The 18,312-nt window shown below is 38.2% G+C and overlaps 2 protein-coding genes across 3 annotated transcripts in view; one reads left to right on the forward strand and one right to left on the reverse strand.

Annotated features, from left to right (window-relative positions):
- LOC144630009 (WAP four-disulfide core domain protein 18-like) overlaps positions 1 to 18,312 on the forward strand; it is a 59,129-nt gene that overhangs the window by 29,145 nt on the left and 11,672 nt on the right. The gene's annotated exons all lie outside the window — the stretch shown is intronic.
- On the reverse strand, positions 15,835 to 18,240 carry LOC144630531 (E3 ubiquitin-protein ligase TRIM45-like). Its single transcript, XM_078488890.1, has one exon. It carries the CDS (start codon positions 18,200 to 18,202, stop codon positions 15,989 to 15,991), a length of 2,214 nt encoding a protein of 737 aa, XP_078345016.1. The 5' UTR covers positions 18,203 to 18,240; the 3' UTR covers positions 15,835 to 15,988.

Raw genomic sequence — 18,312 nt, forward strand, 5'->3', positions numbered from 1 at the left:
CCATTATGTATAACTACAACCAAACAAATGCTGATCTGAAATGTTATACAAGAACCGAACATTTAGGAACCGGTAAGGCTAAAATTTGCAAATTAGATACCATTTTTACAAGAGCCTATTTAGCCTTAAATTTGGAAACAGGTTCTTATTTTCTAAAATTGATTAAAAATGTTTACTTTTAGGAAAATATGATAAGTCAACATTCTGGATCCTCTTTGGAGATATGAAGCCTTATTACCCCAGTTGCAATGTAATGCCATGTTCTTAATGACTAGTGCTTCATTTTTACATAAACATTATGTGGTACGCAAATTTTATACAAGAAAAAGGGCGAATACCACTAAAATCTCTATAACAACATTGAAATTTTTTCTTCAAATTAGCCTAAATGCGTGTTAATAACCCTTTATGTAAGAACCTGTTTAAGCTAACCTGAAAATAATAGGTTCTTACTCCAACCAACAATGTAATAAAAATAAACCATTTAGAAGATCTAGATCAAACATGAGAAACCATTTAAATGCATTGTTGAGAGAGGCGGCTAAACGGTGAAACATGCTCTTCCAACATGATGTTGGACAAAAATGTTTGTTCGTTTAGGCAGGGCTTTAGACTCTCGTATATCGAAGTGATTTTAAAACGGTTCAACTGATTGGCTGTTCCTTTTGTTAAAATTCAGCCAATCAAATCATGTTTCGTAAGAGCCACTTGTTTCTCGTGCACAGGCTCCGCCAGCTACGAGGGACAAGCGGCTCTGAGGACGAGCACGTACCCTGAGTTGGTAAAGTTTGTCCACAATTTCTTTCTGCACCGCCATCTCTCGCCCTAGGAAAACGAAAGACCAAGGTAAAGGGAGAGAATCACCCTGCTACTGGAAAAAAGTTTGCAAGATAAACTTGTGCGTTCCAATCAAAATAACGACACGTTCTGAGCCATTGAGTTCTTACAGAGCTAGAAAAAAACCTGTTAAAGAAGACAAATCAAACATGAACTTTGTTTATGCAATAATGCTGCAAAACATATTCGTTGTTTATTATTGATCATTATTCCATTTTATTAACAATTTCCTTTCTTTTGAAACTGGTCTTACTTCCATCCCTGATTAACTATCAACAGCTCACAAGACGCGTTTGAAAAGTGGAGAACAATCTGAAAGTAACGATCCTTCAAAAGCAATGACCTCAAAGGTAAATTTATAATTCTTGGGAAAAACAACTCCGTGTGGGGAAAAATGATATAAAGGACAGTGCATCTATTATTCTGTCCTGATATTAAGCCATTCTAACACCTCATATCCTTTGCATCTCTAAACTAAATTGCTTTTTTTATGTCAGTGATATGAAGTACCACTGTAAGATGAGTCGACTCATACAGTGTTATTATACAGTACTCGATTCTACTACCTGAATGTATTAAACGACCGCACAAAATAGTGTTTTCCCCACCCCAAGGGAATGATATAAAAGATTGATAAAGGATGATTTTAGTCAGAGTTGGAGTCATACGAGCTAGCGAAGTTATTAGCTCAACAGAATCGGAGTAGGAAGAATCAGAACGTTTTCATTGTCTTACGATTCCGCGTGACACCGTTGGTTATAATTCACTGAAAACTAGATTGTCGGAGTGACAAGCAGAAGCAGAAGAACAAACCAATCAAAATGCTAGTTTTCAGGCTTTCCGAGTGCCTCCTTTATGGTTGCGACTCAGAAAATTTTTCACAAGGTCATAAGCGACGTAGTCAAAAGGGGAATGGGAAACGCTCTACTACTCCATCGGTTTGATTTTCACTAGATCGTAACGCTCTGCGCTTTTGATGACTGCACAACTCCGACTCCGTCGCTAGAGAAAACCAGCCTTAAGAGACTGGTCAATAAAACATTAAATTGCAAAATCTTGTTAGCCTGAGAAAATTTTAAAAAATCGGTCTAACTTTTGTCTAGAAGAACAATCGCTCGATGGTCACAAGCTGCGTGACGAATTCCGTATTTCTTTATCGTTAAATTACCAAGTTTTCTGCAAATTATATTGACAAAAACGTAACGACAGGAAAGGGTGTAACTAGAATTCACTTCAAGATTTGTGCGAATGATGTTGTCATACAACTAATGTGCTATTTACGCTTCGAAAGGTGTTGTTTGTTTAAAGAAGCTACGTCACGGGAATTTCGCAGATTTTTGGTCTCAACTGTTCTGAAATTAGAGGTAGGCAACATAACCCATAAAAAAACATTGCCTTTGGACATCTAAAGGACGATGTAACCATAATTTTGTATATAAATCAAATTCGTCTATAAATATCAATTTTTTGAAGACGCGTGGAAAAAACTTGAAACATTTAACCTCAATTTTACAAGGTGCAAGCCATTTCCATCCGCAGTCAAAGAAGCTTGCTAACAGTTTCAGTGCTCTAATATAGCAATTTTTTATAAAAAAAATGCACTATTATTTTTTAGGTTTCCTACAACACAAATATACATTTTGGCTGTTGACAAAATTTCTTTTTAGAGTCGAAAAAACTGCACAATCTGGTCGATACATGGCGTAGGTATGAATTAACTTCAAAAGTGCAAGTGAAGGCAGCCATATTAATCAAGGGTTCCTCAAAAACGAGACGCATTCTCCCAAACCATTTCTATCTGGGATTAATAAAATCTGAATGTTCTGCATTGCCAGTGACACGTTCATAGTAGATTGGCGCAAGGGTGAAACATATAATTGTGTTTAAGCTGAGCGTCATTGCCCTCAAAGATAATGGCAATACTGTTTTGTCAGGTATCGATTTTCTCGTCATTTAAATTTAAAATTTAAAATTATATTTACTACCGATCTACTTTTATACTATACTGGTACATGACTATATCAGCTATTAAACATGAGTTTTCAATAACCTGAAACGAATACTTTTGAAAGAAAATAAAAAAATAATATTTATTATTGACACTAGGTTTCTTTTTTTTAATTATCTAGTTTAATATACTAATAGATATATTAATTCAACAGAGATCAATTACCACGAAACGATAGATCTTTTACAGAAAAGATATTTCTTAAAAAAATTATGTAGTTTGGGTCAATCTCTCATCATTAATATGATAATCCAGATTTCATGCCGAAATCTTTAGGAAGACCTCAAGATGCGCAAATCCAAACATCCTAAAATAACCAGTAATGCCGCGGCGTTCAATTATCAATGTGACCTGTACGATGCAGGGTATGTCGGCTACGCTAGCCGGCATTTACAACAACGTATTGACGAACACCAGTTTTCAGCAATTGTGACGCATCTAAAGAACGATCACGGCATTAAAACCATCGGCGATTTCACCAGTAACTTTTACGTCCTTAAGAAATGCAATGGAAAACTATGGGCTGTTTAATTTAAGAAACGTTGTTCATAAGAAAGAAGAAACCTAGCTTCAACACGTAGACTTGCACCCAGTCGCCCTCTAACCGCGCGTCGAAGGACTTTGTGAAAGTCTACGCAGCACGCAGTCTGAATCTATCCGCGCAAAGCTATTTGTTTAGACATAATCACTTAGAATTGCAACTTTTTTATCATCTCACACCTCACGTCGTATATTAAACTCTATTTTTTTTTTTTGTCATTTGAAAATGAGATCATGGTGACATCGGAACCTTTAAGCTAAACTTTTGTCGCTAATGTTTATCATTAAATGTTTGTCTTAGTTTAATCTCGTTACTGTAATATTTACCTTAATTCAGCTCATTAATTCTGGCTGTGTTAATGTTTGCCGCCTTAACATAACATTACGCCGCTTGGGCTAATACCTTACACAGCTAATACATTACACAGCTTGGTCTGGGCTACGCACAGTCTGGGCCAATAAAACAACATAACGCAACTGTATAAGCTCAAGCTGTGCTCTCGTTTGCCTCCTTAGCATAACACGAAAGGGTTTAATACTAAGAAAAACGACTTCATCCTTCAGTTGAAGCTTCAACTCGATCAGCGAAGAGTCCAGGAACGATTAGCAAAGGTGTTAGTAAGGTATGTTGAACAGCTCCCGTAACAAAGTGTATAAATAAGCAATGCTTAAAGGAACAAAGTCATGATATTATAAGTCCTTTTTTGATTATTTTCAAATTAAAAAAGACCTCAAAATAACTGTTGTGTTATGTAGAAAAACAACAAAAGAATGGTAAAAAATAACCAAGGGTGGTTTCGACTAACGCAGATTTAGACGGTTTATGAACGACAAACTTGAAAAAACTTGCCAGTTTTTCCAAGATGTGTTGTCCGTGACGTAGTTCCTTTAAGCTAGTTGTATTTAAGATTTCTATATTGCTATATATTTTTTGACTCATATCAGATTTATATTTTATGTTTTCGATTTCTTATAGATTTGAGCCATGAAGCGTTTTATTGTTACTGTGGTGTTGCTATCTGTTTTGTGCACTTTTCTGAGTGTAAGTACACCTTACTTTTACTCATTTAAGGAAACGTATTTTTTGTTTAAAGAAACTTTTCGTGATTTTACATTTTTATAAAAGTGCGACAAAAATGGTGTCAAATCATCACCTATACTGCATCTTATATGCATGTTGTTAAGATGTCACGAGAGAAAAAAACATGTCATCGCAAAGAGAAGATTCTAGACTTTTTGTAATAAATTTATCTCGTTAAGCGGACAGACCATTTAATTTCAAAAAATGCATGATGAAAGTGAAAAAAAACGTCGTGAACAAGTAAGCACGGGAAAAAATGCAAGCAGGCCCCACCTGCTAAACATAGATGGAACAAAAAAATCTTTCAGAGGGTTATGTTAGTAAAAAATGTTCTTGCAAATACCACTGCTGAAAACAAAGTTCTTACTCACAGGGCAAAAATCGTTTTTTTTTTCCTTCCTCTTGTCCATTGGACAAGTGCCACTCAGATTTTGGTTATCCGAAAGTGAAATGCACTCGTCCAAAAATAATTTAAAAATCAGGCCTTTGGTAGGGTGCGGAAAAAATCGGAGGTTAGGTAGCAAATTATGCCCCAGAGGGTCTATTAGGCGGCAAATTATGCGATTTTTAGCTGTTTAACCTTGTTTTACCAGGTTTCAGGGAAAGAAAATCCCCTTTATGCAGTTCAACAAAGACTTAAAAAGGAACAATAAAAATAAAATAATAAAAACAAATAATGTGGGTCACTTAACTAAGTCAAGACAATAGAGGAAAAGAAAGAGGAGGAAGAGAACATCAGTGTTGAATACCGTAAAATTCCGGTTATAAGCCCCCCCCCCCCCACCCCCGTTAAAAGCCCCCCTGGAAACAAACAAATACATCCGGTTATAAGCCCCCAGGATATAAGCCCCCCTCTGCTGGATGACAATACTGAACTGGGCTAAATAATGCTTTATTATGCCTTTTTAACTCAAAAACGTATTTCGATCAACACAGCCGTGGCTCGTTTTGAAACATTTTTTTTTTATTCCGCTTATAAGCCCCCACTCCGGATATAAGCCTGTCCGTTTATAAGCCCACAAAAACCCTTTACAAAATTGTATAAGCCCAGGGCTTATACATACATAGACTTTATTTCCTCTCGAATTTTAGAGAGGGAACTTAACTCATAACCGGAATTTTACGATATTTTCACAAGCTTTAATCAATTGCAGCTAATTCTGTTACTTTTTTTCCTCAGGGTGAAGTAACGGGTTTCAAAAGTAAAAGATTGCAGATGCAACGTAATTACCACAATAATGTTAAATTCTATCTTGAATGTAAACTGTGATATTTTGCAAACTTTTATTATTTTTAACACGGGGAACAAGCGGATTAGATTTACAACAGGATAAAAAGACTTGTCTTACGATCTACAGCAAATTAAAGGAGCAATGCCACGGTCATTTTTCTGATTCCTTTCAAATTGAAGAAAACTTCAAAATAATAGTTTTCTAACATAGAAAAACAACAAAGGAGTAATAAAAAGGCGAAAATAACCAAGAGTAGTTCCGACTGTTAAAGATAAAGACAATTTTGTAAAACTTTGCCCATTTTTGCAATATGTGTTGTCCGTGACGTAGTTCCTTTAAAAGCGGCCCGAATCGATATCTATTAAGTCTTTTTTTTTGTGCACAACTATTCGCAATTTCAAGGACACTGCCCTCAAAATAAAGAATCTAAGAGAAAAACAACACCAAATATGTAAAAATTAACTAAAACGGACCAAAGATGATTAATCATGATTTGGAAATACATAAACACGTTAAAACTAACGATATAATGCTTGACGATACGGTGACTTCATAATGACATTTTCAAGGAATGAGAAAGAATTTGAGTTCAAATTGAGTTCAAAATGAGTTCAAGTTGCATAAAGTACAAGTGGGGTCTTAAATGTTTGATGTACAGAATCAGTCAGTCAGTCATTAGGTTGGTTGGTAGGTCAGTTACGCGCCAATCAGTCATTCAGTCAGTCAGACAGACAGACAGACAGACAGACAGACAGACAGGCAGGCAGGCAGACAGACAGACAGACAGACAGACAGTCAGTCAGTCAGTCAGTTAGGTCAGTCAGTCAGTCAGTCAAGTCTTTACATTGGAAATCATTAGTAAGGATCTCATGTGTCTTATGTCGGTCCAATGCCAGAGTGTCCACCACCAGTGTTCACAGAAGACCAGTGTGTGCAGTGTGGCAATGGATTGCCTGCATGCACAGATGGTAAAGTATGCTGCTTCGATGGATGTAGACACACATGCGTTCCTAACAAGTCAAGTAAGAATATTTCTTAACTGTCTATGTTACTGTAAGAGATCTATTAAGCCCACAGCGGGCATATTCCTTTTCGAGACCTTAAGGGTGGGGTGGGGTGGGGTTGATATTAAAAAAGAGGGGGACTTTTATATACATATTTTATATCAGGGTACATGTGAAAGAAATAAAATGGGATTTTGAATGTTTTAGTGCTCTTAAGTTCTAACAAAAGACAAAGAGTAAATGGGGGATGGATATTATCTTGTTTTTGTGTTCATAGATTGTCATGATTTATCTCATTAAGGGTGGGCTGTATGGAGAGATGGAGAGATGGGGGCGTGGGCTATTAAAAAAAATAAAGTTTCAGAAGGAGAGCTTTAACGGTATATCAAGACAAGTAAAATTTTCCCTGCATTACGCATTACTTCATTAAGCCACCATAAGTCACTTAATGGTTAATATATATTAGTTATTTACTGATACTTGTTTTATTTATCTAAAAAATTCCAGTATTCAAAGGGTGGCGCCGACGCTGAAGGGCTGGATTGCCAGTTTTCAACTTAACAAGAACACATCACAGCTCATCATATATATTAAAGATACTCAAAAATATCAATACAGAGCAATATTTGTTGATAGCAACAACACCAAATAAAACAAAATCAATATAGTAGTGGCTTGAATTATTGAACTGATGGAACCCAACACACATGCAACATGAAGTCAGATCTGTGATCACCTCAAATTAGTGAAAATTATATCCCTGGCCCCCCTCCCTCTTCAGAACCCTTCAAATTGTCATGGGCAACCATTTTGGGAAAAGAGGGAAGGCCTACTGGAATAAAAGCGAAAAATTAGGGGAGGGGTAAAGATGCTTCCTTGCCTAAGTACGCTCGCCATTTTTCCACTCGCCAGTTTTTGCACTAATCCCGTTTTTCGTGCTACTCCCCAACTAACCAAATGCCTGGAACAGGCTACACCATATGTGTTCAAGTGTCAGTTTTCACGTCAACTGCCCCCCTTCCAACCTGTTTGTCAGGCATATGTTTTTGTTTTGCTTTGAAAGACATTATTACTCTATCTGTACTTTAAAACGGGGAGAGATTATCAAGACTTATGCAATTATATTTTGCTTAATTTTGTTTTGTGTTCTATAAACCTTTATCATGGCTTTGGAAGGCATCTTGAAAGGACTGAAAGGACTAGGCAGCACTTTCAGAAATTAAAGTGTTTTATGGGAATCTGATGGCATATTTGGTGATTCCTCCTTAATTTGATGTATACCAAATGTAAATATATTTCAGTCTGTAAATGTCATGTTTGTTTATAAAGATAGGTTTTTAAAGTATTACAAAACTCAGGATTTAAATTTTACGCTGGGTTAGAAAAAAAAAGGCCCCGTGTAAGCCATGTTTTAGTAATAACATAAACTAATATAGTAAGTAGCCCATAAGCGTGGTTGGCAGCCAATATCTAATAATCAGAAGCAGAGGACAGCTTCCAACTGACTTTTAATATTTGGATTAAATCACAGGCAGCCCACTGATGTTGTATTTGATTAAAGCGACATATTGATGCTGGCGATTGCTTTACGTTTTCAGCCATAAGACAATGTATGAGAATGCATCAAAAATTGCAGTAAACACTACATGTGGAAAATAATTGACATAAAATTGGCTTCCATTTGATTGTAACACAATCGCCGACAATATGTCACGTTGATCGAAAATACAACGTCTGGGCCGCCTGTGATATCTGCACAAATGAATATGAACATTTGCTTGTTTTTTAATTTATTTATATATTTTTTTATTTGTCTACACTTATTTATTTAATTTTATTTATTTTATATCATGTTTGTGTAATTATTTATTTATTTATTTATTTATTTATTTATTTATTTATTATATAGTGCTATTTCAAAAACAAATAGCTCAAAACCGCTTTACAAAAACAATAAACCATGAGCTAAGTATTAGCTTTCGTGTTAAACTCTGTACACTCAAATACAGCATGTATTTGTGAGTAAATTGCATCTCTCGTCTGATGGCTCTGCATGACCCTGCATATGCGGGCGAAATTTCCTTTAAAGATTTCATATTAATTTATCAGACGGTAGATGACAGAATTTAAATTAAGTATGCTTACCTTCACAAGGGCAAGTGCTATTTCAAAAATGATTCATGTGGTTATGAGGAAAATCCACGAGAAAACGACGAATAAACACAACACCAATTGAACTCCAAGGAACTCCAACAACATGGCTACCGTACGCGTGTTTACTACATGTAACACACAATGAATTGTATTCCTGATCAATTTTCGCGGGAAAATTGTGATCTTCCACATTTCTCTACTGATGTTTTTCTTAAATTAATCCTTCTTCCAATATTCCAAACAGTATTCCAAATACAGTGGAAATGCTTGACACACGTACACATTCTAGCGAGAACTGTATGTACTCTAAGTGTCACGTGTATAAATAAAATTTGATTTGATTTGAAAGAAATAGTTGTAGAGCATAGGGCATGATCTTGCAATGTTTCAAAATGTACTCTTCCTACAGAGTGGGTAAGTCATTCAGACTGCAAATGCACAAATCATTATGGATTTATAATTTTTTCTCGAGTAATAAAACGACACTGATACTTATAATTAAAGGAGCTACATCACGAGGATTTCCCGGATTTTTGCTTCGCCCACCCGCGAGATCTGGGAACGAGATTAGTTCTAAAAATAACCTAGGAAAAACATGCATTATCTTTGAACATCTCAAGGAAAGATATCACCTTATCTCTTTATAGGAAATTAACGCTTCATGAAATTAACGCAAATTTTAAAAATTCGCGTTAATTTAAGTCGCGTTAATTTTTGTTAACGTTAATTTCCGCGCCGTTAATTAAGTGGAGCGTTAATTTCCATGACCTTAATTTCCATTATTTTGGCCCCAATTTCTCGATACAGTCCAGACTTGACTCTTGACTCCTAGGAAAAGGCATTCTTTCATCAGGGTGGAAAACTGCTGCCACTGAAACTGGGAAAAACGCTCGAAGCGGTCAGATTCTTTCGCTTAGCCCCAAAAGAGGATTACTGCATACGCCTAGTGTCGAAATAAACTTGTTCCTGTTGTCTCAACAAGTTTTTTCTTAGTGCTCGTCGCGTGCAATTTGCGGAAAGAAATCAAACCCTGGAAATCAAACATGTACTATTATAAATATCGACTTTTTTTGAAAACGCATAGAAACAACTTGAAAAGTTAAGCCTCAATCTTTCAAGTTGCAATCCATTTCCATCCTAGCCATCCGCAGCTAAATACGCTTGTTTTAACTGTTACAACAGTTTCGGTGCTCTAATATAGCCATTGTTAATAAAAACAGACCATTATTTTTAAGTTTTCTGTGACACAATTTATATAATTTTGGCTGTTCAAAAATTTGTTAAAATCCGTGACAAAGCTCCTTTAACAGAGAAAAGGAAAGAGAACATGCAGGGACCGCGGAGGGGGAGGGGCTGGTTGGGCTATAGCCCTACCACTTTTTTGGTTGGGTTGATATTTAAGGGCTCCGGGTGAAAAGGATAATGTAATATATAGCTATAGGCAAGCCTCAAAGCGGAGCTCCACACTGATTCAAAAATGACCTATATGGGAAAATATAAATCTTGCCCACACGGAATCTATCGAAACTGCGTTCAGAAAGCCTCGGTAAAAACATCATGAAATTTTCTGTCACAAAATCAGGCTCAGTCATTCAGTGGAGGTGGTTAGCTTGCATCAGGGTCCTGTCTCAGTCTTTCTTCAGCGCACTATGCAGTGCAGCTTAGCTTCGTTTAAACACAATCATTTGTATTCTTGATGATCAACAGCCGCAGATTCAACAGCAAACAACAGAAACAAGCAAACTGGACTTGCACAAGGAATATCATTCGCAATTATTTCGGGCCGGGTCTCCTCGTAAACCGTTTTCGTTTTTCACAATTTCAGGGAATATAGATGACTTTTGAGGACATCGTGGGAGAAATATTTCGGTAAGAAAGTTCTCTGTCGCTCTTTTTACTCGCGGTTTCACTCAGTCTACACGGTAAACACCGTGCAACAAATTTTCCCGCGGTTTCATATCATAACTTCGTTTAGATCTAACTAAAACGTCCACGTCATCTAGTCGATAGAAGATAGCGTCAATTGCTCGTTTTACGGTTACGAAAAATGCGACCAGAGACCAATAAATTAAAATTTAACCGTGTAGCGTTTGAACGAGAGCCACATTTTTTTTTTCGTAAAGGCGCATCGAGGTTTCGATACACTCACACACATAAAAAACAAAAACAAAATAGAGCAGTTGGATAATAAACCTCTCAGATGTTTTGCTGTGTATAGTGTCGCTGAGTAATTTTACCCGTCATCTATATTTTGTCTTGCCCTGCGAACTTTATTTATTTATTCGTCCCTTGGCCTTATCCGTACGGGGTTGGCGGTGACGCCCAAAATTTTTCGGTTCGATGGATAACCCAGGGGGGATAGAAACGAGGTCTGGAACCGAGTAGCGATGTTCTCACAACTGTCAACGCGATCAATTCACGATCTAGTCAGCGATTTTTGGACGATGATGCAGCAGGCCATCTTTTCCCGCGAAATGGAAGCTATAGCAACCACGACTACGATGCCGTGGATTCAGAGATTGCAAAGGGGTCGCAACTATCTTTATTAAAAAATTAAATGCACTGTTTTTATCCCAAATTTTGTCGTAATTATAAAAACGCATAATTTTGTGATGTCGTGTTACTTTTATGCACTGAAATGCAAATGATTGTACCATGATCAGTTCAACGCACGTGGGGCTCACAAATGACATAAAACAAATGACGACCAAGTCAACAAACACATTTCCGTCATGGTTTGATTTCACAACAAACACCACATCAATAAGAATCTTTCCGGCGACATTATTTCCGCTTTAACGACTCAAGGTAGAAAATTTCTTTTGCTGCTATAAATAGGAAGCGAACTCTCCAACTGGCTGCCATGTTGCTTGCCCCCCCCCCCCCCTCGACCCTGGGATAACCATTTGCTTACTTATGGATGCTCCGCTCGCGCGCGCGTGAGCTCCGGCCACTATGAATTTTTACATGATCAATGCCTTGCGGAACAGTGATCTCAAATGCTTGCTTGTCTTAGCCAGCTTTTTAGCCCTATCACTTTAAAATGGTCTCCGCGGTCCCTGACATGATCTCTTTGAAAACTAAACTTAACACACACCCTATGTGAGACAGACCATTTTTCGCGAGTTACAGAACGACATATACATGTACTTTACAGGGAAAAGGAAAGAGGGCATGACTCGGTACCGTGGCGGTATTGATTAAAACGCCGGCGGCTGAGTGGTAATCACGGCGCGCACGAATACGACGACGTATTCACGCTTATAGGGGTTATTCTAGAACTGGCTTTGGGGCCGAATAACCTCTCCCCAGGCGTAGACTTGAGTCTGACACCTAGGAATTGCTTTTGGTCAGGCTTGGGGCCTAGATATTCCTCCCCAAAATTCTGTTTTGATTTATTTTCTTTCGTTTTTTTCATTGGTTAATTGTTTTTTTTTTTATCTCCTTGTTTCTTCTTCAACGTCTCTGTTCGTTTTTTTTTTTTTTTAACGGAGCTCACTGGAAGCTGAAGCGCTTTGAGTTATAAAGGTTAGCGAGGGTTACGAAGCCTTGCGAGTCTCGGGCCAGAAATTATGGATAATATCACAAATTAAATGTATTCATTAAAGTCATAAGTTTTGGAATGACCGTTTTCACACTACAAGACGGACAAGTCGTCTGACGATTTGTTCGTCTAGTGTGAATTTAAGACGGCTTTTTGACGACTTGTCCGTCTAGACGACCAAGTCGTTTTTGAAAAAACGTTTCCCCAGACGCCTAATCGACGGACAAATTCAGACCGCTTGTTCGTCCAAAATCGTGTGCGTCCCGTTTTCACACTTGGACGGCTTGTCCGTCTCAGACGATTTGTCCGCCTGTATTGTGAAAACGGCCAATTAAAGTAATTCCTCTGTATTGCATTGCGCATCCCGCACAGCGCATAATTTTACGCGTTTTTAGCGCGCGCACAATAAGAAATGGCGGCTTTTCTTACACGTCTTGGCTCGCAAGAGAGATAAATCGCCGTTTTCTCGTAAACGAGTAACGGGACCTATCATTTTTTTTTTAATTCTCTGAGTCTAGCAATCACCTTCTTACTATAAAATGAAAATGAACAAATTTCTATTGTAGAAAAATAAATAATAAACAGAAATGTGAACTTAGTCAGTACTTATAATAATATAATTGCTGATATTGTAAGGAATTATAGGGTATATTCAAGGTCTTCCTGCTCCTAAACGAATACCTGGACCCCTCTTTTTTATTTCAAAAATAAAGTTTTCTTAGGATAATTAACCAGTAGGCAAAGTTTGCGCGAAAAACTATCGTGAGTTCTATTTTGGAGGAATGACCTTAAGTATCATACTTAGAATACATGATAAGTGGTGACTTGGATTAAAGTGAAAATAAGTGGAGAAGTGGTCGCAAGTCAAATACTCGGAAAAAAGATTTTCCGAGTTCCCCAACGGGAGTCGAAACCCATGACCTTCCAAAATACCGGTTGGACGCTCTAACCACTGAGCTATGGGGGACTCATGGTGAGCGAAGAACCCAGTATATGACCTCGCTCACCATGAGTCCCCCATAGCTCAGTGGTTAGAGCGTCCAACCGGTATTCTGGAAGGTCATGGGTTCGACTCCCGTTGGGGAACTCGGAAAATCTTTTTTCCGAGTATTTGACTTGCTACCACTTCTCCACTTATTATCATACTTAGAATTCTAAGTTTTTTTACATGACCTTCCTCCCCAACGGGATTCTAATGACCCTCTGTGGGGTGGATAAGGATATTTTTTGGAAACACACCAATACCGCCCCCATGCTTGGTTAATAAGATATATCTATATGATCAACAGTTAATTTCCGTCTACATGATCAAAACGTTTATTTTGTCATAATTAACAGACTGTTTGAGATTTAAAAAAATCATCAACTATAAGGTATTGTTCTGATGAACAAACAAATTCTCTGAACTAACATTAAAAGAAATGTATGGAAAACAGTAAGGAGAATTTAACAACAACTACTTTATTGGGTTAAACACAATCAATGGCATCCCAGTAGTGAGCACCTTCCAGGGGTTTCAGGGAACAAGGGTACGTGGCCATGAAATAATTGGGAACAAGGGAACAAAAGGAATATGAGAACAAAAGCTGTGTTTCTGATATTTTAGGTAACAGGGATCAAAAAAATTGACAAAATACTTTTAGGGAACAAGGGAACACAAGAGAAACTTTTTGGGGAACAAGGCCCCTGGGAGGGGCTCAGTCACTGTGACCCATTGAATAAGAGCTAAGTTTAAAAATAATCACCAATGACAAGTAGTACATGTAACTAGAAACAGGATTTTGAAAGCCTCGATTGTGCCTTACACTTAGTTATTGGTTTAAAAATCTTGTGCCAATTCCTCAACCAATCAGAATTGATCAAAATGATAACCAATCATGGCTTGTCCGTTCACGTTTTCCCATGCTTAGTGCCACCTGCATGTATTTGCTTTGAATTTTGTTTGGTTCACAGCCCGATGATTGTCTTTTTTTCTTGTGGGATTACTTTGTTTTTGGTTTTAAACAAAACTCGATTGAAAACTGATCTATTAGGTTACACTGTTAAATCAATCAAGTTAATAAAACATTAAATAAAAAACAGGCAGCACTGACAAGCTTTCAATATGTACACTTCTGTAATCAATAATTAAGGAAATTACAAATTTGTTAATATCTGTAATAATGATTAAAAATTGAGAAATACTTTAGCCAAACAATGAAAACAAGTCATTGACAAGGGAAGAGACAGCTAAGGTACAGAAACTACAGCCCTTTTTAAGCTTTCACATACAAATTCTCCCGACTGATCTCCATGCATTTTTAGAAATAGTTGGGAGAATTTGCTAAAAGATCAAAGCAACTTCTTTAGTGTTCATTTTGTTTATTCTTATAGAGCAGTTTTCAATTGAGTGTCGCAAAACCAAAGCCAAGGTAATTACTCTGGCCAATCACAAAGGACACAGACAATCCAGTGAACCGCGGGAAAACATGCGTGAGCAAGACAGGATTGGTTTTGGTTTTAGTGCTGATTGGTTGAGAATGTGGCGGGAGATTTTTAAACCAATCACTGCGGGTAGTTATGCAAAACCAAAGTAAGCGCAAATTTATTGCTTTCGACTCAAGTGAAAACCGCTCTAACCCTTTGTCTTGATCAGGTATTAATATTACAAGGAGAAATTTGATGTTGGTCACTCTTGGGACTGAAGGGTTAGCGGTCAGCACACACAAGGGGAATAGTCGCACACGCTGTACACACGAAAGGGACCAAGCATGCCAATAAGCATGCAACAAGTCCCCTGTAGTGTTACATAAAGGGGCTACTCACAGGGACCTACTGCTTCAGTTCTTGATTGGTTGATTTTTCATTTTGGTTGCAGGGACTAGTTGCATGAACAGTTCACACAAAGGGACGGGCAAAATTTCATGTGACTAGTTGCAGGGAATAAAATTTGGTCACTGCAACTAGATTTTTTCATGAAAATGGGTAGTTCACAGGAAGGGCCTTGGTCAAAATATCCTATCCAATTAAAAATCATAAATTTTTGAAAAGCAAATTATTTCCGTATGAAATCAAGCCTCCGTCCCTCCCCTCACTGCTCCCTGTACACAGTTTATCAGCACTGCCTAAAAAGAAGCCCACCTGTCTGTGAAAGGGTCACCTAGCAAATATAAGCCCACAGCCCTTTTTTTTGGAATTTTACAGTGTACCAGAACCCCAGGGGGTTACTCAGGATTTCAAGTGATGGGGATGATTGAATGGAGGCAAATCACAAGACCTAACTAACCCTAGGGCTTCCAACATAACCCAAAAAATCCCTGGATCAAAAATATTTTAAAATTCAACAGCAAAACATGTTTGTTTGTACTTTATCTGCAGAACTGCACAGCCAAGGCAATACCACAAATCTTCAGTTTGTTTTTAATTCCCAAAAACCTTCCTACTTACATAAAAAAATTGCCACATTTCCTATCCAAAAAACCCTCAGAATTGAAGATTTCAAACCCAAAAAAATCCTTCAATCATCCCCGTCACTAGTAATCCTGAGTACCCCCCTGGGGCCAGAACACCCATCAAGAAGTTTAAGCTACACTGGTTTAAAAATGACATCTACTTCAATATGTGTACTTTCTTAGCTGCGGCACTGATCACAAGAACTCGTCCATCTGGTGTTGTTGCTATTGCATCTGGACCTGGCATATGAGCAGAGGATTTGCCTGTGAAGCAACCGTCTAACGAAAATTGCTGAACTCTGCCATTGTAATAATCACAAACAAGAAGATTATTGGATCTGTCCAGATGCATATCACTTGCCAGGTCAAACTGTCCATCTTGATTCCCTTGTTCCCCAAACTTGTATAAGAAAGTTCCTGAGTTACTAAAAACTTTGATGCTGTTACTGTTTCCATCAGAAACGAGAAAAATGTTTTTGTATGAAATGCAACTCGTTGGATCAGTGAGTTTCTCAGTGCCACTGTCTCCAAATATGGAAATAGTCTCACCCTCATGTGACATCACATGTATTCTTTTTTTACCACTCTCTGTTACAACAATGTGGTCCTCTACATCCAAACAAACATCAATTGGGCCAGCAACTTTAAAGCTTTTTAATAAAGTTCCTGCCTGGACATCTACCTGTTGGATTCTAGAATCTGCAATCAAAATCTCCTTATCATTTAAATAAGCAACACCACATGGGTTGTTAAGTTGCACTTGTTTTTTTCGGCGTGGGCCACCAATTTTTGTCAAACAGTTGCCTTCGTTATCAAAAATGTAGACACAGTGTCCATCTCGATCTGCTATAGCAATCTCTCCTTTTGTATTTACGCTGATTCCATATGGCCCTTTAAGCTTGTCTTCTGGAAATAGCTTTAAGTCCAACTCACCGACTGAAACAAGTTCGCGTTCTTTCACCTTCACAATGACAGGGCAGTCAGGAAGGTTCTTGCCGTTGATCCTCACTTCAATGCTGTAGGCACCAGGTACTCTGGGCGTGAACTTCACCTTGAATCTGCCGTTTTCCATTTCACTAACAATCACATTGGTGTCATATTTAGAAGGCTTTATCAGAACTTTAATTTGTTGTTTAACATCAGGACAGTTTGTTTCTTCTCCTTCAGGTGTTTTGGCGCATAATATCAATTCTGCTTCTACACCAGCCTTAAAAGTTTGATCCAGTCCTTCCAGAGTGGAGTAATTTGCATCTGCTCCCTCAGTGGCAATGTCACCCAGTCTCAAGCCCTCCACCGCACAAGCCGCAGTAAACTTAATGAATGAGGTCACATGGTGTTTTGGAACTTCAACTTTATGAAGCTCTTCAAATCTCTGTTTCAAAGTCTCTTTGTTTAGCATGATATCCGAGCTTGAGCTTCTCTGTGTTAGATTTTCTGCAAACTCGACTGCTTGGTTCATTTGTTTGATCAGGGACATCACTTTTTCAATTGCCGAGTTGATTCTCTCGAGTCTCGTCACGCGTGTCGTCTCGAGGGAGGATATCGTTTCTCGCTCGCGCGCTCGAATCGTTGTGATCATTTGTTCGGCTGTTTGCGAGACCCCACGTTTAGCTGTTGCGATATTGCTTTCCAGATTTGAAATTGTTTCTTCAAATTGCCGAATCACATCCTTCAACGCTCTCTCATTATCTCTTATCCTTGTCACGTCTGCCATGATGTTGCCTTTCTCATTATCAGCAGCTTCGTCGAGCAAGATGACTTCATGTTTTTGGTGATTCGTGGCGATACAAATATGACAGATACAAGATTGACAACGAAGACAGAAAAATCTTGTGACTTCTTGCTCGTGGAACTGTTCCGTGCAAAAGGGCTGTCGTTTCAACACGGCTTCGTAATCATCAGCTTGAAATTCTTTCAAAACAGACTTGACTTTGTGCCCTCTGAATACCTTCCACACTTCATGCGCATGTAAACAGACCGGACAGATAAATTCTGCACAATCGAAGCAATAACAGACATCAGAGGTCTTATTTTTACAGTTACCACAAGTAATGCACTCTCCATTGCCACTCCGCAAGTGATGAACAGCAAGAAGACTCAATAGATTTTTGTGAAAGACGCTGGTCGGCAAACCGTCGAAGCCACGATTTCCTTCGGGTAAATCGATTTCTGCTTGGCACACAGGGCAACACAATTTTTCTTGTCTGTGGCTCGCTCTTGCGTGTTTCGTCAGACACTCACAGCAAAATGTGTGAAGACATGAAATAGTTTTGGGCTCGTTGTAGGTATCACGGCAGATCGGACAAGTAGCTTGTTGTAAAAGAGACTCCATTTTGTTTGGCGCACACCTTTTTTGCGGGATACACTTCATGTAAGGTTACCATATAGTCTCCTTGGTAGAACATGGGACAACGGTGTGCGGGCGGGGTCAAACACCTTCAGCGGAAAACTCTTTCACAGAAGGGACACTGCGTCTCATTT

The sequence above is a fragment of the Oculina patagonica genome, chromosome 11, assembly GCF_052425735.1.
Source record: "Oculina patagonica isolate OP01 chromosome 11, crgOcupat, whole genome shotgun sequence".
Lineage (NCBI taxonomy): Eukaryota > Metazoa > Cnidaria > Anthozoa > Scleractinia > Oculinidae > Oculina > Oculina patagonica.